The 22,811-nt window shown below is 42.2% G+C and overlaps 1 protein-coding gene and 1 long non-coding RNA gene across 2 annotated transcripts in view; one reads left to right on the top strand and one right to left on the bottom strand.

The window, feature by feature from the left end:
- Positions 1-22,811, top strand: part of LOC124302454 (cationic amino acid transporter 2) — a 41,520-nt gene that overhangs the window by 12,265 nt on the left and 6,444 nt on the right. The window contains exons 2-13 of the mRNA XM_046758657.1: positions 2,136-2,286; positions 5,364-5,517; positions 7,487-7,717; positions 14,081-14,289; positions 16,442-16,613; positions 17,996-18,179; positions 19,150-19,274; positions 19,337-19,587; positions 19,662-19,907; positions 21,237-21,381; positions 21,764-21,857; positions 22,234-22,361. Coding sequence (XP_046614613.1) covers positions 2,140-2,286; positions 5,364-5,517; positions 7,487-7,717; positions 14,081-14,289; positions 16,442-16,613; positions 17,996-18,179; positions 19,150-19,274; positions 19,337-19,587; positions 19,662-19,907; positions 21,237-21,381; positions 21,764-21,857; positions 22,234-22,361 — 2,086 coding nt within the window. The 5' untranslated portion in view covers positions 2,136-2,139. The remainder of the gene's footprint in view (positions 1-2,135; positions 2,287-5,363; positions 5,518-7,486; positions 7,718-14,080; positions 14,290-16,441; positions 16,614-17,995; positions 18,180-19,149; positions 19,275-19,336; positions 19,588-19,661; positions 19,908-21,236; positions 21,382-21,763; positions 21,858-22,233; positions 22,362-22,811) is intronic.
- Positions 14,285-22,811, bottom strand: part of LOC124302485 (uncharacterized) — a 116,635-nt gene continuing 108,108 nt past the window's right edge. The window contains exon 3 of the long non-coding RNA XR_006907716.1: positions 14,285-14,385. This is a non-coding gene — a long non-coding RNA (uncharacterized LOC124302485). The remainder of the gene's footprint in view (positions 14,386-22,811) is intronic.

The raw sequence follows: 22,811 nt of genomic DNA, 5'->3' as shown, positions 1-22,811 counted from the left end.
ACTCGTTCTCGACATATCGTCGGACAAAAAATTGATGATAACTTCCTTTTCTCTCTGAAAACAGAGAAACGATAAGTTTAGAATTTCTGACCAATTTTTACCCTTCAACGATTTAACAAACTTTAGTCTAGTCGTGATCCATAAGGAGAATTGTCCTCGTCAAATTCGTAAGTACGTAACAAGTAAAGATCGTGTATCGTGAGTTTCATCGAAACGTTGTATCGTGAACGTTCAACGAAGCCCGTCAATTTAAACCTAATCCTTCTTACTTACAAGATTTAAGTAGGTAAACGTTTTTCACCAAAATAGGATGCACGGTATAACAAAGTTTTTGTTCTGGTAGTCCACCGAACGGTGACTAGATTAATCACTTTACGAGAAACTCCTCACCGTCGGAGTCTCCTTGACGATATTATAACTTAAGTGGTAAATAAATTCGTATCCATTAACAACTTGGCACCGTACAATACACGTAGACGTAAGTAAGAGACGAAGCAAACAAGATGCCAGCGTTGTATCGGATGAGGTTAGTCGAGTATGTTTCTATCATTCGATCCTTACACTTGTAGAGGAACACCGTATTTCCTCGAGATATCGGAAAATCCTTTTACCCTTATTCGAGGAATGAGATTCCAGTTTATCTTGTACCTTTCACCCCCGCCATTCTATATAGACACATCCTGTAGAAACTCGAACCTTCCGGATCTTAAGGGATAATACGACAAAGCGCATCTCGGACTGCAAATGCTATTCAAGTAGAAAACGTACTCAGGCGTTGCGACCTAAGACCTACAGCCGGATACTCCGGCACCTCCGGACAATCCGGATCGCGTCCTTAATATCGGAAGTTCCGGTTAACCCTGTAACTTTGAGAAGGATCGCTCTGAGTTTATTCGCCAAATTCTCGGACGGTAAAGAGCTTTTTAAAAAAGAAAAGCCCCGTCTAGTGAAGAAAGAACATTTTGATGAATCGTTTTTGCAATTATTTCTAAGCTTCCCGTCCTCGAACGGTTAATGTTTCTGTTTATTTCAAGCGTCGCAAGCTGCTATGAATTGAACAAGATCTTTCGATTCCGGAAGCTTGCAATTTAAATTTCATATAATTACGATCGATTTATTATCGATGGCTACTGAAGTGAAAATTTAGCGAGGTGACTGACGACGAGTATTTCGTCGAACGATCTGAGAAACCGCATTTCTCGTATCCAAATTACTACGATTTGACTGATCTTTGATTTCACTGTATTCGCCAATTACGGAAGTTAACGCTTTGGCCCCTTTCAATATCTGCATCTCGATTTCTCTACCTATCCGTGACGTAACGCGCTTTTGTTAACGCGAATAATGCCCGTCTGAATGGACGGTAATTAGGGAGCTTTCCAAGCATACAAATCATTCTGGCACGAGTGGATATCCCTCGCGAGTTTAGGATGTCTGTGGATTTCGAGGAAAGGCTGACGTGCTTACCAACCTGCTTACATTTCGATTCGAGCTTTAGTTTCGGTGTGTACATTTGATTTCTGGTTAGTCGGGGGGGGGGGATTCCGTGACGTTCGGTGGATTCCTTCGGAGCGCCAGGACTCTCTCTAAGCTATGGCGAGCTTTTAAGCTCCGCGTGTTTGCTCGTGGATCGCAACTTCGACACGATATTCAAGTCTGTCTTCGCAGAATTTGGCCGAAGTCTTTTCCCTGTCGCTAAAATCATTCTCCTCCTTTTTGACTCTCTGGCGAAATGTACGAGGTAAGCAGCCGCTTTGATATTTGACAAGAGCTTAAAAAAAAAAAGAAACGAATCGTGCGAAGAGCATCTGTGACTCGTTCTCTTGAAAGTTCACTTATTCGGTTATATAAAGGGATTTGTACTTGCGACCTGCGGATTGTAGAAATTCCAAGTGCGAGTTAATTTCATTGATGTGTGCTTTGAATGCGAGTTTCTTTCCTCGGATGATAGTCGTTAAATTTTGCTTGCATCTAAGAGCATGATCTTCGCGCACAGGATATTTCACTGGGTATTCCGATGCGGAGGATTTGTCTGTCGGACAATATCGCGTCTTCGTTAACGAGGATTAATTGCGTGTTAGTTAGCCCCTTAACGTTTGATTAAAATTTACGCATCCCTAATTTCCTTGTTGCAGAAACATGAAGCTGGAAATGATGAACAGGGAGCAGGGCCTGCAACTCTTCGGGAAACTAATACGGACAAAGAACATAGAAGGTCTCCAGGGTGACCATGGAAAACCGGGACCCGAACCGGCCGAACCACCCGATTCAAAACAGAAATTACAGGTAAGCCATAAGCGAAGAACGTTAATTTAATGTTAATTAGTAGGAGTTTTGACACCGAATAACAGTTTCCTAGTCCGCCTAGAGACGATTACGCAGTCATTTGATTCTATTCTTAATGAAATTAGAGGTATCCCCCGGAGATTGGGTAGTTTGCAAATTCTCTAATCGCCGAGTCGGCGAATCGTCCCTTGCGTGTGGATTTTCAAACGGTTGGAAAGGGACGAGTTCGTCGTTTCTTGACGAGGAAGTGGATTAAGATTCGGAAGCTTCGGATCCGACGCGGGGTTTCGTTGCCGGGGAGAGAAGCTGTCAAACTGATTGAGCTTCTCGCCCCTCGAGCCACAACATGTCTTAAATATTTTACAAGACCGAGTTGCGTGACGAACTTGCGAATAATTTATTATTTTTCGCCATTCACGGATAAAAAACGCTGACAGGCAAGCTGGGAAAAATTCGCGACACATATTTTGCGTGACGAGTATGCTCGTCGAATTATCCCGAATGGAAGATTTGTTCATCCCCAATTCATCCCCCCTGCACAAAAAACGATTGAAAGTCTCGCGAATCGTTTTACTCTACAGCAAATCACAAGCCGTCACTTTTCTGTTTCGTTTCGTTGTCGTTCGTCAAGTTTTAACGGGGAGCGGATCGGGTTCTCTTTTTATTCGCTGTCAAAACCGGGTTTCACGATAAAAAAAAAAAAAAATAAACAAAAAAAACCAACGAATAGCTACACCGATAGAAACGCGTATGACCAAGGGGCTTCGCGTCCCTCGGGACAACCTCGAGGTCCCGGGGACTTTTTTTTTTTTTTTTTTTTTTTTACTGTTTCCCAACGATCCAAGCCCGGCTTCTGCACCCAACTCCTTTGTATCGGGAAAACAAAGTTTCCCCCGGTTATTGTGTTTCACCAAATAGTCCGTCACCCAGTTCAAAACTTATAAGTTATTCCGCTCTGGTATAAGTTTCGGCGTATGTGTTGCGGACAAAAACTTTTGAAATAACCGCCGCACCGGCTGTGATTTATTTTTTCTCAATTAGGGGCTTTTTCGTTTTACTTGGCGAGAAGTTGACAAAAATCGCGTGAAATTAGACCTCTCGGATCGTTTACGGACAATTTTTTTTTTTTTTTTTTCACGTTCTCTTTCTTTTTTTTTACCCGCCAAACGGGCCGAACATTATCCCTCGGGAATCTTCGGGCTTTTTTCGATCAATAGGTATTACGAAGTTTCTTATTTCACTTTTCAAGCTGAACATCTACTCGTTCTCAATTACCTCAAGAAGTTTAACATTGTAGCTAATTTTCAGTTTTAAGTTATTATAGGTATTCACACTCGCCTTTGTTCACGTTCATTGTCGCTGTGCTTCTGCACACGCTTATCATAGACATTATTAGCATTCTTATCGCAACGGGAAAGGGAAGGAGATTGTTAGAGGATCCGAATCGAGGCAAATTCAAGAGCGACACGAAACAGCGATGTACCCACCTGTCCGCATTTGCGGTGCTTTTGTCACGACATACGGCTGTTCCATTTCCTTGAAGATTATGTTTACCGTAACGGAAGAATTCCCATTTGCACAATGGCTTCGGTTTTATGAATGATTTTAAGATTGTTTACCGAACTACGCAGGCGATCGCACTCATTCCGGTACCCCTGAAATACTTTATTTTTCAAGTTTGAAAAATTAACGCGTATATTATTAACCGACTTTTGAGTAGACCGCAGAAATAATGCAGCCTGGTTGATACGCGGTGCCTGAAAGTGTTATAAGATCGTGTGAGGAGGATATCGGAGTGGCCACGTCGCAGTGATAAAATATTAAAAGCTCGCTTACGTAATGGTTGAATAATTTACGACGGTTTTGTTGAAAAGAAAATCAGAAAATCTCTTGAGAGCTTTTCGTCTCTCCGGGAGAACTTTAGGCACGTATCTTCGAGTCTCGGATCCATACGAGAAGAAATTACCCGTCGTACCTCTACTCTAGGTATATATAATACACAGTTGGAAAAAAAAATATCCCAGCAGGTCCACTCAAATTTTTGGGTTGATTTAACCGTTTTTCAATGTATTATTATGAGTGAAAGAAAAGTACAAAGTAGAAATTAAATGTTGATACGACAATTTCAATGTTGAAATTACAATAATTTGTCTCGTATTCAGGTACTAACAGAAATGTAACAAATAACTTAAACATAAAGCGGACCTGCTGAGACATTATGTTTGGTTAAATTTTTCTAACAGTGTATATATACAGTAGCGCTCAAAAGTATTTTGATTATATGAAATTCGTAATTACTTTGATCAATCGTTTTTCTTACTTTTCTTTATTTTCACTTTATTTTCGAGCAATCGAGAGTTCATTTTTAACAATTATGTAGAACACCGAATTTCTTTCAACAAATAATAGTATTGATTTTTATAGTTTATACTTGCATTTAATTAATTCCATTACCATCTTTGTCAAAATACTTCTGAGCGCTACTGTGTATATATATATATATATATATATATATATATATATATATATATATATACACATACCGGGATAATCTCTTGAAACTTGAAAATGAACCGCGCATGCGCCAAATAATTCAATCTCATTGGTCGGCGAAATCTTCCCGCAGCGATATTTATATCTACGATGCAGGCGGGCCAACGTACGCAAAATGTCTACGTTTGAATTTTCAAAGAGCATAAGCATTAAATCCCGATCGTTCTTTGAAGAATCGACTTTCCGACCCAATAACGAATGCTTCCCAAACCTTTCCAAGTCGCTACCTCGATCATTTGAGATTCTAACCTCAAAAATTCAAATCAACTACATCGCCGGCAGAAACAGTTTGACGGCTGAAAACTCGGGATGGCCAGCCTGCGCGAACAGCCGATAAAACTCGCGCATGCGCGGTAGATTTTCAAGTTTCAAGAGATTGTCTCGGTATATACATCTATCGGGAGATTTTCACGCATGATTGAATTGAATTTGAGAAACAGATCGGAGTTCTATAACTCGGACTCCCATCCAGCCCCGACGGAATTTCACCACCGTAACTTTGCCCCGATGATTCTCTGTTACAGAAGTGCCTCACCACCCTGGACCTCACCTCGCTCGGCGTTGGATCCTGCGTCGGCACAGGGATGTACCTAGTGGCAGGAATGGTGGCGCGCAGCGTCGCAGGACCCGGCGTCGTAATCTCTTTCATAATCGCCGCCATTGCCTCGATATTTTCCGGTCTGTACAGAAAGCGATTTACCGCCGTCCTTCCACCCCTCGCATTAACCTTTACGATCTGGAAAGTATCCGAAGAGTACCTCACCGATTTTTTGTCCCACTCCGCGTCGCCTTGCAGCACATCAATAAACATGCGACACGTATTTTTTTTAGGTGCCAATTCGGCAGTTCAAGATCAGTAAAAACCACCCCTGAAATTTAGGTTAAAAAAATAAAGGATGAAACCATCTGAAATTCGTGAAAAAAAAACATTTAGTTTTGGAAGTAAACTTTAGAGGTGGCTTTTACCTCTCGAACGTCCGAATGGGTACGTAAAAATACGTGTCTGATGTTTTTTTGTGTACCACAACGTACGTCACGGAATGAAGAGACAGGCTTCGAGTACATTCCTCGTGAGCCTCGACATCTCGATCACCTCACCCTTATTCCATTTACCACGCAGCGGGTCAAGGGCCGGTAGAATTCACCAAATTGAAATCATTTGCTTGACGAGTTGTTGGGGCCATCGGAGTGAGCCACTACCATTACGGTACACACCTATGTACAGGTAGACAAACGAAACGGTCTTTTCCGTTTTCCCTGAATTGCCTGCATCGTTCACTTCCCGGTGAGTGGTTAGGTTCCTACGAACACGGACGTGACAGACAACGTAACTCACTTCTCCTTGTCTAGCACCTGCGCCGTACACGCTTGATAAAAGTTCACCGAGGCATGAACGGCTTGGAGCTGATGAAAATTTCAATATACTTCACATCGGCGAATAAGATCGAGGGAACGAATTTTTCCCCTGTGCACCAATTCTGCTGCTGCTGGTGCTACTGCCGTGAAAAATGGGGTTGACATTGAACGTTTAAACATTATACGAACGATTTGACGAACCAGAATTACTTTTCCATTCCCGCAGCGAACGATTAAAAAACGTTGAAAAACTGGAATTCTCGTTTTGTTCTATTTGCTTCGACGCGTGAACGTCGACGTAACGATTCGTCGTCCGCAACGCCGTGCTAGAACATCGGCGTCTATTCCCGCATGAATAAAAAAAGTCGTTAATTCTTGCGGTGTCACGTTTCTTACGCCCCCGAAAATACCCCGACGGTTGCTGCATAAAGAGGGATACACACCAGGCCGGGTAGAATTAAGGGTTCTTCTCCAGCTCCCGGTTACAGTGGTGGCTGACCTTTGACCCGTGATCGGAAACGGCGAACAGGCTAAGCTCGAAATCCTTAGGGGGCACCTTGAATCCCTCCACGCGTTCCTTTCCCAAACCCTTAACCCTCGCCTTTTACATCCCGTTTTTCCGCCGCAGTAACTATACCGTCGAACATAAAGTAACAAGCATCCATGGATGTTGACGTTTCGGCCCTTTGGTGGGGTCCCTCTTCAGAACTGTAACATTTATTTGACATACTCAATTTACGTTCCTACATCATCCACTTGACAATAACGAACAACAATAAACAAAAAACGAGAAAGTACTTCGGTCATCTGACACAAAGACTATCAAGAATCAATTGGCGTTGAAAATAAAACAAACAATTAAAAACCAATTTGACATAAAAGGACCACTTAAGGTTAATCGTGCTTCCAGATGTTGGTTTTCTTTACATTTAAAATGCTCGAGTAGGTTCAGCGATTGATCTTAAGTGGTCCTTTTATGTCAAATTAGTAAGTATACCATTGGTTTTGAATCGTTAATTTTATTTTCAACGCCAACTGGTTCTCGACAATTGTTGTCCCAGATAACCAAGGTGATTCCTCGTGTTTGGTTGTCGTCAAATGAATCACTTGCAACGTAAGTTACGTTCAATGAACGTTACAGTTCCAGAGAGGTCCTCGACCAAAGTGCCGAAGGGTTACCATCTGCGAATGTCTTTTATCATCGACCTTGGATAGTAATAAAAAAATTTCTCGTACGAACGAAGACGGTCGATTAATTCGTTCCCACAAGGTAACAAGATCGTCGTTTCAGGCGCGTGTTACGCCGAGTTCGGAGTGAGGGTGCCTCACACCTCGGGGAGCGCCTACGTCTACAGCTACGTCACCGTTGGGGAACTGATCGCCTTTATAATCGGCTGGAACATGATCCTCGAGTACCTGATCGGCACCAGCGCCTGTGCTTGCGCCCTCAGCGCCTGCCTCGACGCCCTTGCAAATGGCGCCGTTTCCGGGGCGATCGCCGGCAGCGTCGGCACCATGTTCGGTAAGTTCTTGGACGCGGTTAAAGGAGGAGCGATCAATGGTGTCGTCAACACGGCTTCTAAACTGCAGTTTCGTCCTTGCTGTGACCGAGTTGGCTGCACCTTACAGGCCGCTGCACTGCACCGTTCTCGTTCTCGTTCTCATTCTTCGCAATCACCGCAGTCATTATCCCTGCGGATGTTACAGCTTGGCTTGGTTGGCCGTAGAAACGGCACGTGCAGGTTACGAACCACGGTCACGCTATCGATTCACGTGTCAGAAAGCTCTCCGATTTATGCGAGATGGGCTCGAGTCGGAGGAGCTTTTTTCATCCGGGCCGGGGGACGAGGTTATCATTTCTCCTATCGGGACCACCCTTAAAGCGACGCGGAAATATCAAATTTTCCTCACAAGTACAACTGTAAATACTCGAGGATTTCGTACATTCGCGTATTTGATGTTTACTCTTTGAGTTATTTGCAAAGTTTATAGACCTTATCTTGAATAATGTATCAATTTTCTTTGCGTCCAAAGTCAATAGACGAGGGGAAGTCAAATCTTACGTTTCGGCACTGAGGGTTGCCCTGCTCAGAAAAACTAGAAATACACACTTGACTTTGTTATATTTCGTTGAATTTGGCATTCCGAGTCGAAATTTAGCGCCTACATTTGATCCTACCAAGATTCATATAAACCTACTTTGAAGGAAACTGCACCTAAATATCTTACACTGACTCTCTAATTACTAAAGATTAAAGAACAAGCCCCACTTAAACTCTCTGAGGAGACGAATGAATCTATTTTGATGCTATTCTGTATAGATATATTATTATAACAGCGACGTTCAAGTGTTCACAATGAATAAATCATCCAATGGCCATTTCGAAAAAATATTGATAGGTTTCAATAATACTTGCAAATTATGTATTGCGTTTCAAATATATTTAATGAACGTTCTGACGAATACAAAAACCCTTTCAACTAATCGAACACACAGAAAATACGATTAAACGCACGTGTAAACCAATTCATATTTACCAGGATTTTAATTTTATTTCATAAGTTTTAATCGTATTTTTTCGATGCATCCAAATCGATGGATCTTTATCAGCGGGGTAGGATTTTGAGCGTTAAAGAAGGGTTTCAAACAAACAGGTTCTGGCTGATCAAAGAAGGTTCTAGACATATCCTACTTTGGGCCTGAACTTGGGAAATCGGGAAATTTCGAACAATTTTAGCGTCAAAGCAGGGTCTGATATCGCATTCAAATAGAATCTACTCTACTATCCTTAAGCCTTACGTAGGGTTTAAAGCAAGCGTTAAATTTCGACTCGCGATCTTGTACCGTTAATCAAATTCCGTGACGTACTGGTTCCGTTGACTCTAACAATAATGTGCCTAACCGAAACTCATCAGACCCATCAGATCTGAGGGGTTGAAACTTTAATCAACTGTCGGTCACCTGGTTTGACAATATGGAAATTATCCTCCAGGCATGTCATACAGAGAAAATAACATTCATCAGCCGCGTGTTTTATCCCTTATTTAACAATAATCCATGATTCCACGGCACGTAGAAACAGAAAAATTACAACGAAGTTGCACCCTGCAGGGCCGAAGTATTTCGTCCTTGAAACGAGGGTCGACAGCGTCCAGACTTCGAGAGCAGCCTGTACGGCACGGAAGGAAAGGTTTGCGTGACTAGAATTCCTGGCGAAGGTTTGGGTCCACGGTGCAAAACTCTATATTCACGGTATAGACGACTGGAGCTCAAAGTGAACTCGTTGAAAATTTCAGCGAGAATCCAGGGCTCTCAGTTTACCCGAATTCGGTGTTCGCGGATCTTTCAGCCAATATCCTTGCGGAGGTTAATGGAAATTTATACCACCGGAGGCCCCGAGGGATCTTCTCAAGAGCTTGTTTGGTTGAAAAGCACAAATGCAAACGCGGGCCAGTCTTCTATTTCCCGTTGCTCCCTTAGCCGAACCCTGACAGCGATGTCATTTTGGGAAGCAAAATATACTTCCCTGCCATCTCGGTCCGATTCTCCCCATCGAGTTTCGGTGAGTAGAAAGGACTCCTATTCATACCGAGGTCTCTGCCCCTCGGCAATGTCGATGACAAGAGACCGAGTCTCCAAGGTTTTAACTTTTAATTGATTTCGGAGTTTGAGGGCTGCCGATCCGAACTTCTTTGACGGCACTCGATGGTTGTTGTTGAAATATTCAACTCGCGTAAAGCGAAATTAAAAATTACTCCCCCTCGGGAAAGAATTCGCCGTTTGATTCAAGTCTCTGGCTTTTCATTCATCGTTTTCCACGATCCAAGGACTACGTATTTCTACTTACCTGCTCCTGGGATATATGTCACCTGAAATATTGTGACGTCAGGGACTTTTCCCGTGAAATCATACGGAGGAGATCGATAATCTGCCAACCCACCCCGCCTACCGCTCGCTCTACGTGCCGGTGAATGAGTCGGGTTTTATTAAAGACTCACGAGTCGGGCTGCTGCCCAGAAATGTAGTTAAACTCGGGTCACGATGCGCTATATTTTCACCAAAGTGTCGTTGGGCGTAATGAATGTGCCGGGAGTTTTCTGTGAAACGCAACGCGCTCAACGCCTGCAGATATGCAACCGTAGCTGTATTTTGTATTGCCGAGCATTTGAAAGGTAACTTTGGTTGCCTATCTGCTGGCGTGGAGCGTTGAGTTTCACGGAAAACTTTCGGTACGAGAGCTGAAATTTCATCCAATAGGTAGAAGAGTCGAGAAAAATAGAAAAAGGCGATGCAGGTGATAACAGGTTGTAACGTGAATTACGCGGGTCTGCGTTTCTTTTTTTTTTTCGGAAAGTTTTTTAATCGGAGTGTTGATATTCGTGAAAGTAATCCTGAATGTAATGTAAAACGACATTCATACGATATACGCCACGTCGCATTCAGCAGATTTAACTGAAACTCTGTTTAAATGAAAAATAGGTGGAAACCACAGGTTGAATGAAATAAAACTAGATGTATATAAAGTTTTGATTACACTCGTCAACAGTCGCTTTGTTGCCCTTGACATTTGAATAGTCTTAGTAAGATTTGGTGTCAACGACTCTAGGAGTAAGCGTAGATTTCGAAATTTTCATATATGACTTAAAAAAGCAATATTTATGAAAAAAGTACTGCACAACTCGACAAAGAGAAATTTTTTTTCTGCTGCCCTGATTTGGAAAACTTCTTTTATCGCGAATTTGTGTTATCGGTGATTAAAGCGAAGCGAGTTTTGCGCTGACCTACGGTTAAAGTTATCTTTTTTTGAGCTTTACGAAATCGCACAATGAGACGTAATTCCAAGGGTCCAAATCTCGAGTTCAAGTGTTCCGGTTTACCCTGAAATTCCCTTTCCTTCCTCGGTTGTATCTCGTTTCGCAGTTTTTAGTAAAAATCAAGATTTCCGCCCTCACCCTTCGTCCCTCAAATCTCGCCGCAGGGAAAAAAGTCTCCGGAATAAAGATCGCAGAGAATCGTAAATCCCCGAGAATGACGTCGCGATTTCGATGTCAAGTGGAATTTCCGCCTCAGACGATTCTGGAATCCGATATTTCTCTTTCCGCGGAAAAATTCTACGGATTCTGCGCGCGGACCCCGCGATAAGGTGTTAAAAATAACCCTCGGGGTGTTCGGGGATCGCGACAAAGTCGCAACGCGGCTAGACGATAGAAAAGGCATGCGAATGCACGTACACGCATACGTACACGGGCAGATACGAATAATCGCGATTGCGACACACGCTTTCTCGCGTCTGCGCGAAAAGCCAATCCGCTGGCACCTGTGGACGGCATTGATCGTCGTGGCAAAAGCTTGTTTCACACTCCGTACCCGACCGCCCGTCTACAATGCGATGCAGCTCTCTTCTTCCTTTTGGGCCCTAATCTTCTTCCCGTGTCATTGTAATTCAGCAGGGGTTGAAAAACGTGAAGAGAAATTCCGCCCTGGCCATTCCGTTTCCGGATTACTCTCTCGCTCTCTTCGTTTGTACAAGCCGCTGTTCAAATGGCGACATGTGCATTTGTGGTTTGACTCCACGGAGATAATGAAAGAGCAGATTTTACAAAATACTGCAGAAAAAGAGGGACGTAGCAGATATTCTAATAAAATTCGCTTCGTAAAATACAGAATTTACTCGAGAAACAGTGAAAACCACTATGTGTAGACTAAAATCTGATACGTTTATGTAGAAAAATATAACAAATATATGTTTTTTTTTTTTTTTTTTTTTTAACCACAAGCCTTGATGTGTCCCTTTTTTCCTGCAGTATTGAGTAAAATCTGCTTTTTTTCTGCGCTCCGCGTGGCTCTTCCATCGTAATGTATGCAGCAGACTTTTTTAGATTGGAAAAATATTCTGCTCTCCTTGATGTATCAAGGTCTGAAGCTACGAAAAACCCTTTCAAACAACATGATTTTTAGTTCAAGTCTATACGAGGTCCCTCATGGTATATGCATTGACTCTTCCTCGTCGTTACACTTATTTCGTAGTATTTGAAAAAATCATCCGGTAATACGGTTCGACGGTTGATCTGGCTTCATTTCAATGTAAATAATAACGGATTTGTTTTCCAATATCGTGGATGTTCGGCTTCGGTCTCCCATTTTGTAGAAAAAGTACAAAAAGTCCTGATTATGCTAACATCTGGTTTCTGGTTGCTTCGACGTAAAAGAGAGGCATTATCATTCCTGACGAGAATTTAATCATCCATACAATTACATCCAGACAAGACTGTACCCGCGGTTGTTATGGAAAATTTCGTGAAATAAGTGGAAAAAGTAAATTTTTTTTCAACATGTTATTTAATTAAATGGAAAAAAGTTACGTGCTGTGAGGCATCTCTTACATTTCGGCTGAAGGTCTTATCCTTCGGGAAAGTTTTTTTGCGTTCAATAAAATTAAAAAAAAAACAGTAAAAAATAGTGTTTAGATGTCGTTCTTCTCGCCGAAATAAATAAAAAAAAAAAAAATGAACATCCACAATGTTGTCCTGATTTGAAACACCCATGTTACGCTCGCCGGAGAACAATCGAAGCCTGGCATTGTCCATTCGGCTTTATACTTTGCCTCCGGAAGCTGGCAATCGAACGGAGGTTGGCTGCTGGCTGCCGTGGAGTGAACGGAAGTGCTTCGAGTGACCCTATTCTGAGTAATTAACGAGATTCCAATGTACCCAACCCTGCGGGCCTCGGACCTCGACGTTTCCGATATACCATAAACCACTTTCCCATAAAGTATCAAAAATTATTATACATACCGCAAAAGCAGCCAGGCATGACCGCCGGTCCTGGGCCGATGTATCGAGTCGCCGAACATCGTGTATAATAAATTGATCAGCCCCTAATTAATCGACGATCCAAGCCCGCTCGTGTATTAAGGTCGACGGTAGAAATTTCGATCAGCAACTCCTCAAAATATAACATCGTGCGATAGTTACGATCAGAGGAAGTCTCTGGATGAATTTTGGAGTTTTCGGCCTGAAAATGAGTTCTGCAGTCTCTTTTTAAAATATTTAAAAATACTAGGTCATTGTTTTTCATCCACTTTGGTATGATTCCAAGCAACCGAGTTATTCGCAGGTTGATCTGCTTGTTCATTTTCGTTGATGAAACGAAAATATTCAAACGAGCTTATTAAAAATTTAATGACCTAAATGAATTTGGGAATTCAGTTTGAGCCTGTGTTTGGTACAACTGCGATGTAGTTTAATCAACAAACGAGATGAATTGCTTTTAAAACAATTTTTTTCGGTATACAGACTTTGCTGAACTCTTGGGAATGAAAATGAATTTCCGTACAGTCAGATTTCAATTTCATGCCAGGTACTCGGCGCATAACAACACGAATAAAGAATCAATTATCAACGCGTCTACAGTTTACAGGACAATGGAGATCAGAAATTCATGATAAACATACGAATTTTGCCGAGAAAAAAGATGGGTAAAACTTTAATAGAAAATTCAGAGACCTTCCCTCTTTTGGAAAGAAATGTAGAAAAAAAAATTAACACGGTTTAACATCACGTTATAAAATCGTACAGGAGTGTTAAATAAATTCGCCACAATTGACGAATTTCTTTTTGTTACTTATACATTTTTTCGAACAAGTAGGAATCTTGAGAGGGATTGAAAAGCTTGTGGAAGAAAAATCAATGGCAAAATGTTACAACAGGATACACGGAATGAAAGAAAAGCGCGACAATAACGTTAGAATTCGATAAACAGCGTTTATCTGCAGCGGAAATTCTCTGCGCAAAGTTTTACGGTGAGAATTGTCGCCGTTGCGTTGAAAGGAAGAGAAATATGTTGATCAATACTCGACGCGATGATGAATTTCTAAACTTTCAGGACACCCACCGGATTTCCTCGCCTTTGTCATCACCGTCCTGATGATGATACTCCTCGCTGCTGGCGTCAAGAAGTCCCTCGTATTCAACAACGTCTTGAACGCCGTTAATCTCGCTGTCTGGGTATTCGTCATGGCCGCCGGAATGTTCTACGTTGATACGAGTAACTGGTCCGAGCACAAGGGTTTCCTTCCATACGGTTGGAGCGGGGTGAGCATACTCATCGTCACAATTTCGCCGTCGATTACAGGCCGACTTCGAGCGAATACCGTTCCAGAGAAAACTTTTAAAGGACTCGATGACGGGCTGAAATAGAAAGGACGATTTACTCAGGAGTTGAAAAATTCCAAAGGGGTTTTTTTTACTGCTGATAACAATAACTACAGCTGAGCGATCTAATGCCAAAACATTACCTGTAGTACTTTTTGTAGTGGGTACAAAAAAGTTTGATAATTTCGAAATTTGGGGTTCAATTTTGAATGAATTTCCTACAATAGCCGAAAAGTCACGTTTTTTGGATGAAAAAAAAAAAGATATAGAGTTTTCTCAAGTATTTCTCTGAGTACAATAATTTTACTGGTTAGAAAAAAGTCTGAAAAAAGCTCTATTTCTACCGTTTACTGTAAAAGTCTATTCAAAAACGAACCAATTATATTTAGAAAGATTAGACTTTTTGTAGGTAAAAAAAAAAAAACCATGGGTAATATTTTTTTTTGATGACAGTATAACATGTGCTGAAAGTTTGGTGGAATAATGACTCAATGTAGCGTCTCGTAATTGGGATGTTATCTGTGTCTTTTTTTTTTTTGTTTTTCTGTTTTTGTGTGTCTTCTTTAATCGCCAGTGGACAAGGAATTACCGCAATCCAAACATCGCGTGCACCTAATACAAACGGGGGAAAAATAAGGAGAAATAAGTAGACTCCGCGGTCCGGGAAAACTAGGGAGGTCGCAGCATTTGCCCCGGGGGCAAACACCGTCTACTTTATCAAAGCGAAACAATAGAAAAGTTTCACATACAGGAGGAAGGAAGCGGCGGAGCGTTCGATATTGTAAAATTCCACCTGTATAACAGTGTAAGCTGGGCTTATCCGATTATTTTACGCGACCTACAAAGCTCCGGTCTCCCTGTTTATTCTATGTCAAATAAATTGAAACGCGTTCATGGCATTCACGTTACCCGGTATCATCCCTCGACTCGTTCCTTTCGAAACTTTTAATCAATGGCTAATATTCACGGACCGAAACAGGCAGTATCTACAACGAAATTCATCGTGCGAACGAAACGCGCGTTTCCCTCAACCTTCGCATTATTTTATACGTCTTCTCTCCAACGTTCGTTTCTGATCCGCAGCCTATATTTATTGGGTCAAGACTGCGACGGGTCTTCGACGAACCGTAATTTAACTTGTTGAGACGAGACTAGTGTGGAGAAATATAATTTTTTCGAGACAAATTCTCCTCATCCTCGGTAGCTGGGGACGAAATAATTGATCAGGTCTTTCTTTAAGACGTGTAGAAAGAGAAAGAGGAATAGTGGAAGAGAGAGAAAAAAAAAATATAAAAAATAATCCCTACTAGAGTGGTAAATTTTTCTGAATTTCAAAATTCCGCCGGGAGAAGTACGAGAAGAAGAAGAAGAAGAAGAAGAAGCGGAGGAAAGCAAAGGTGGATGCAAGACTTGGACTTGATTTAGTGAAGGAAATGTATTTTAACGAGTGTTTATAAATCGGGGTCTCGCTTCGCGAGAGGCGGCTGAAAATGCGAAAACGACCGTAAGGCACTCAGCAGCTTCAAGGATGAAATATTAATTATCCGTTGTTGGGAGAGGGACGAGATAGCTAATTTACAAAGCAGAAATTTCAGTAGAGAAAACAACGGCAACCATGTCATAACAGATGTATAAAGAACGAAAATTGATAAGTAGAATTTTTCTTTCGAAGCATAGATACGAAGATATCGGCGTATCGTGGGTAAAGCTCGATAAATTCGATACGTCTGTGTCCTTTGGTGGAAATTTCGAACGTACGCAAATTCTCCTCGTGACGCGTGTATATCGTACAATTTACATATCGTATACAGGCATACAATGGCGTATGTGATCCGCGGCTTTGCTCCCGACCGTAACTCGACACAGGGTGAAATTTAATACCCCATAAGGCCGACTGAAAACCGAAGTAGAATATACGCCTCGGTGGCGGGGTTTGAGCGACAAATGACGTCATTCGGAGAGATAAGAGCTAAACCAAGTGAAAGCGAATAGTCTTGTACGACGAGGATAAACCAGGGCGTATGTAATGTGAAATTTAGAGTGCGACCAAGTCGGATGTAAAAAGAAAAAAACATCCACGTTACTTTTCCAGGTTTTTACTGGCGCCGCTACGTGTTTCTACGCGTTTATAGGATTCGACATCATAGCAACGACGGGAGAAGAGGCGACGAATCCAAAGAGAAGCATACCTCTCGCCATCGTCTCGTCACTGGTCATTATCCTCATCGCGTACGTGACCAGCAGCATGGTTCTCACGTTGATTGGTAATTTTTTCCCTATGCAATTTTCCCCGTGTCTGCAAACGCATTTTACGGTATAAGCGTATACAGTAACACCCCTGAAGTATATCATTACTTACGGTGTTTACTCGTAAATTTTACACGTTGTCTTGGTTCAAAGTTTATCGTAAATACTCGCCAGTTTGAGCCTCGAAACCTCCAGGGTGAAGCACAACTTGAATGGGTACTTGCATCCTGCCAAGATTGTTTCATCGCATTCTGCAAAGTGTCAAACCATCGGAATGGAAGCTGTTTAGAATATTACGATGACGGTGTATCATATCAGGCACGTGCGCGATTTCCCAGAGTTCATCCCTTAATTTGCAAGGGGTTCGTTTCACACGTTCGCAGCGCTGAATATGTTTAACAGGCGCTGTGACAGGCTGTTATCCAGTCTATAACGCGTGTCGACGTAGCGTAGATACGCAGTAAACATTCTTTGTGTTAACGGCTGTGATATCAATTCAGAAAAGGGTCAACCCGCTAGATAACTTTACGCATAGCGAAGGTACACCGGGACGTCGGTGCAGAAAATTGGTCATTCAAAATATTGCCACGTCGACGGAAAGCTTCCAGACAGGGTACGGGCACTTGCCAATTCCCCTCCACACGTTATTCAAAAGGTTTGGACCCAAGCGATGCCACAACAATGGGACAAAAGTGTAGAACATAAATGTTTTCTCCGTTGCATTCTTGATTTCAAGTGGCGCGTAGTGGTGCCTTTTTTTAAGATCAAATTTTCACGGATCGAATGACACGGATCAAAAATTTCGTACGTGTAACCCGTAGCATCACTGCTATATCGGCATTTGAGAACAACAAAGAGGGGCTTGGGTAAAACTGTTATTAATCGGCAGAGATCGCCAGAAATAGTGAATTACCAACTATTTCATTGATAATATCAAATATTTTATAATATCTTTAGTGGAAATCATTATTATGTTGGCTACAGTTTCGTCCAAGCTCGACGAATAATTTGTCCGTGAAGTGGTAAGTGTATAAACCCTGTTTCCAGTCGAGTATAAAAAATCTTTCTAGTTAAAAAATGAACCGTTACAGGTACGTGATTTTTACGATTTGCAGAATTGTCGAACTTGAAGAGCATATTTTGCCGTGTAAAAGGTGTATCGTATACATACCGGTGTAAAAGTATATCGCGTGCAGCCTGAAATGGAATGTGGTCGTAAGCGCGCTGACATACGACCCTTCGTAACGTAACGTGAAAAGTTGCAGGGTCATGTAATTCTTATTATGTTGTCTCCGCATCTTCGCTAGAAGTGTGCGGAAGCATTATCGGCGAAACGTTGAAACGCGACGGGTCGTAAACTCTCAAGCACAAAGCTCAGACGAGTCTCTCCGCTTTACAGTTCCGTACGATCAGGTAGACCAGGACTCTGCATTAGTGGAGATGTTCGGTGAGGTGGGCGCCTACAAGTGCAAGTACATCGTGGCCGTCGGTGCATTGGCAGGACTGACGGTCTCAATGTTCGGCAGCATGTTTCCCATGCCAAGGATCGTCTACTCGATGGCCCAGGACGGTCTGATATTCCGGTGAGTTCGCACCGAGCCGCGTGTTAGGTGCAGCTGCATGCAACAGCGAATGAACATTCAATCGAAGAAAAGCTTCCATATATTATACATATAAGTGAGTTTATCTATTCGCGGAAAGCTGCGTGCGCCTTATTCAAGCAACAAAAGTTATAGCTTTCGCTAGAGGTTGAGCATCGTATCTCGTCTTGGCCATTCCAAACGTTGTCAAAACAAATGATGTTCGACGTTGTCAAAACAGACGATATTCGACATTGTCAAAACAAACGATAATCGAAGGTGTCAAAACAAATGATATTCGAAGCTGTCAAAACAAACGATATTCGACATTGTCAAAACAAACGATAATCGAAGGTGTCAAAACAAATGATATTCGAAGCTGTCAAAACAAACGATATTCGACATTGTCAAAACAGATGATATTGGACATTGTCAAAACAAACGATATTCGACATTGTCAAAACAAACGATAATCGAAGGTGTCAAAACAAATGATATTCGAAGCTGTCAAAAGAAACGATATTTGACACTGTCAAAAATAACGATAACTGAAGGTGTCGAAACAAACGATATTCGATATTGTCAAAACAAACGATATTCGACGTTGTCAAAAGAAACGATATTTGACGCTGTCAAAACAAATGGTATTCCACGTCTTCCACGCTGTCAAAACAAGTGATATTCAACACATGCCACGTTATCGAAACAAATGATATTCGACATATTCCACGTTATCGTAATAAATGGTATTCGACACTGTCAAACAAATGGTGTTCGACGTTTGCGATGACAGGCAGGATACGAAGCTCAAGCTGAAATGAAAGCTGTAACTCCAGTTGGTTGAATAAGGTGCAAGTATCGTTCCGGAGGACAGAGAAACTCACCGTACACATACATAGATGCACGACGATGTCAATACGATCCTTCGTTCACCGGGCCTGTTAACCCTATGCCGGAATCTGCCGTTTTCCAGGACACTGAGTCAAGTTTGGCCTACGACTGGGACTCCGGCCTTGGCCACCTTCGTGTCCGGTATCTGCGCAGCTTTCGCGGCGTTGTTGATACAGCTCGAGGTCCTCGTCGAGATGATGTCGATAGGTGAGTGTTACTGTGAGCCGAAAATAGGACGAAGCTGGAATGGAACCTCGCACCCTTTCCAGGCACCCTTCTCGCCTACACGCTGGTATCGACCTGCGTCCTGATCCTGAGGTACCAGCCGCACTCCACGAACCTCGTCGAGCTGCTTCCCCAGAGTCTTCGAACGCCTTGCAGATCGCCGACGAAGGAAGCCCAGTCCAATGGCCAGGTGGCCTATGGCAAGGACCTCAGGCCTGATCAGCTGACGACGGCGCTGAACCCGATTTCCGGTGCACCGGCGGAAGCCGCCCCCGGGAACAACCAGCGTGTTATGGTAACGGGTTTTCGGGTGACCGCGTGATTGCCCTTCGATCGTGCATGCGATCTTTGATCGTCGTTTTACCGCAGGTACGGAGGATCACGAGGAGGTGCAACAGCTCATCCCCAGACTCCGACGACACTTACGGCGGCGAGGAGGACGACGTAGGGCTGGGAAAGGACGATCAGTATCTCGTCAGCGATCGCACGGAAAACAAATTCTACGGCAGTGTTCACGCCGCTGCTGCCGGCTCCAGTTGCGGAAGCAGTCATCAGTACCCCGGGAACACGCCGATAATCGGACCACCCTTGAGCTACCTTCAGCGTCGTCTCCAGGTATTCGCGTCATTCGATTCTCGACTCAGCGGGGCATTTCAGAATTTTAAATTGCGAAATCTCGTATTTTATACACGGACTTTGACCGTTTCCGCTTCGACAACTTCGGCCTTCGATTTTTACGAATAATTTCGTTACCTCGTTTCCCTGTAATAATAAATTTTAGAGCATTTTTGCTCAATTCGTATACATAGGCTAATATATTATACCTTGCATTTGTGAATACATGAATTTATGAATAGCGAATGATTATCGTATACATACATATATATATATACCTATATATACTATCCTTACGACCCAACTACGTGACTCCGTATTTCATCGATTAAGGTGCGGTGAAAATTGGGTGGATAGGCTGTGCGTTATGTTCGTAAAAATTTGGGAATTCAAGTAGTCTTCGACGTTATTTGTTAGGTGTGTGCATAATATGTAGGTACCATATACGTATGTGCACTAAGGTGGTCCTTAAAAAGGTCATTTTTGAACTTCGAACGGCCCGGCCCGAAATCGGCTCCAAATAATTCAAAAATGATTCCCTAATTTGTTCAGATTTTTATCTCAACTCTAATCCGTGCCCGCAAGAGGGCGGATTTTCCGATTTGAGCATTTCGGGGGTACATTAAATGTACCGAACAGATTTTGATAAAATTCGGTTTGAGGAGATTCCTTGGGTCGCCATTTACGAACCTGAACTCGAAATTACAAAATTCAAAACGACGGAACCAATATGACGGACAAAAATCCCAATAGTCACTTGATGTTACCATATTGAATCCACGGTTTTTAATTTTGGGAATAAAAGTTCAGATTCGTAATCAGTGACCTCAAAAACCCTCGAATGTGGAATTTTGGTCTGCCACATTCGATCCGACGTTTAGAATTTTCAAATTTCAAGTTCCAATTGATAATCAGCGACCGAAGAATCCCCGCTGTAGCAATTTTCATCAAAATCCGTTGAGTAGATTTAATGTGTCCCCGAAAGGGTTAAACGGGGAAATCCACCCTCTTACAGGCACGGGTTAGAGTTCGGACAAAAATGTGAAATAATTAAGGAATCATTTTTTAACTATCTGTAACCGATTCGATGAACGAACTGGTAGAAATTCAAAAATCATCTTTCCAAGGAGCACCCACATGAAAACAAAAAAGTTACACCGTGACATTGAATTTCAAATGTAGCAGCACGCAGTTTTCTCTTGGGCTGTGTTTTACTTGAAAATACGGAGTGTCGCAATTAGAGCCGTGTCGATGGAGGCTTGGTATAATTAAGCTAATTAAACTCTCTCTCTCTCTCTCTCTCTCTGTTCCTCTCTCCGTATCCCTCAGGCAGCGCAGTACCTCTGTCCAGCGATATTCCCTTGGGTTGACAGGGGGCCAGCGACTGAGGCCTCCGGTCGTTACGTTATGAAGATGGTCGGCGTGCTGTATATATTAATTCTGATATTCGACTTGATCATCGTCTGCGGAATGGGTGAGTTTTACTAATTCAAAGCAATAAGCAACTAGAGGGTGCGAAATTCATGGAATCGTCGTATCGCGGTTATTGCAGATCCGTAACTACAGCTCTTTGCCTTTGAAATTTCGTATAAATTAGTCGCGCTAATTACTGTGCGATCATTCGAAACGCTAATCTCTCTAAATATATTTATTCTATATGTCTAGTTACTTGTACCACGTCTACTTGTAACCCTAACGATATTTGGAACGTTTCTGTAACGATAGGTACGCGTTTGACAGAATTTTTTAGCAACTGTAAATTTATTGACAAGGGATTTGTTTCGATAATAATTAATCAGTGTACGACAGGATCGTAGATACGATTTTATTATCTTCTTCAAATCAATCGCCCGCAGGTAATATGGGGACCTTCACGACGCTGTTGACCTTCATTTTCCTATTTGCAATAATCGGAGTCCTACTGGCCATCAGCAGAAAACCCCAAAACAGGTAATACCTGTCATTTTTACTTCATTATACAAAATCAGCTAAGCAGTGCGTAAATACGCCGCAAAGCTGCGAAGTGATTCGCTGATTCGGTAAATCTTGGGACTGATTCGTGATTGGTCAGAAACAAAAAAAAAAAATCACATTAGTGCGAAGACAAATTCTGCTGTCTAGAGAACAAAAAAAAGAAAACACTGTAATTTCAATGTACATATTATATTTAGCCGAACGTTACGATTGTCTCCTTAATTTCTTTTTGTTTCTAAATGATCTCTCTCACACTCGATCATGGATCTATAAAGAAGTTGTTATACCGGAGCAGTTCAGACATGGAAGTGAAATGAAAGTAACATGAAATCCAAAATTATTTTATTTTCAGGAATAGCCTGATGTTTATGACTCCGGGACTTCCGTTTGTGCCGGCGATCGCGGTGACGGTGAACATGTACCTAATATTCAAGCTGAGCATCCTGACACTGGTCAGATTCACGATTTGGATGATAATCGGTGAGTTGAACGAGAGACGTTTCGGGGCAGGGTTGAAGTTCAAAATTTAAAAGGTTCCGAAAGCGCCAAATTCCATATTTTTTGGTGGCGAAACTTAAAATAAAGAAATCAAGCTTTGAAAGTCACCAAAGTTTCGAATGGTCCGGAAACCGAAGCTCAAAGTTCCGAAAGGGCGTAACTCCGACAAGTCAAAGTTCCGAAATTGCGAAAATGAGAAACTTAAAAAATCTGAAACATCGAAATTCCGACCAACTCGTCGAGTATACTACGCTGCGTGAGTATGTTTTGACTTTTGGAATTTCACTCTATCAAAACTTGATTTTTCGCAGTTTTATTCTATCGTAACTTGAATTATCGGAATCCTGGATTTCGGAACTTTGTTGTTTTTTGAAAGTTTGGTTCCTTTACTTCGAATTTCGCGAGTAAATAATTTGGATTCAGGCGTTTTCG

Source organism: Neodiprion virginianus, chromosome 4 (genome assembly GCF_021901495.1).
Source record: "Neodiprion virginianus isolate iyNeoVirg1 chromosome 4, iyNeoVirg1.1, whole genome shotgun sequence".
Lineage (NCBI taxonomy): Eukaryota > Metazoa > Arthropoda > Insecta > Hymenoptera > Diprionidae > Neodiprion > Neodiprion virginianus.
The sequence above is the reverse complement of the archived record's forward strand: the minus strand, read 5'-3'. Positions and strand labels throughout refer to the sequence as shown.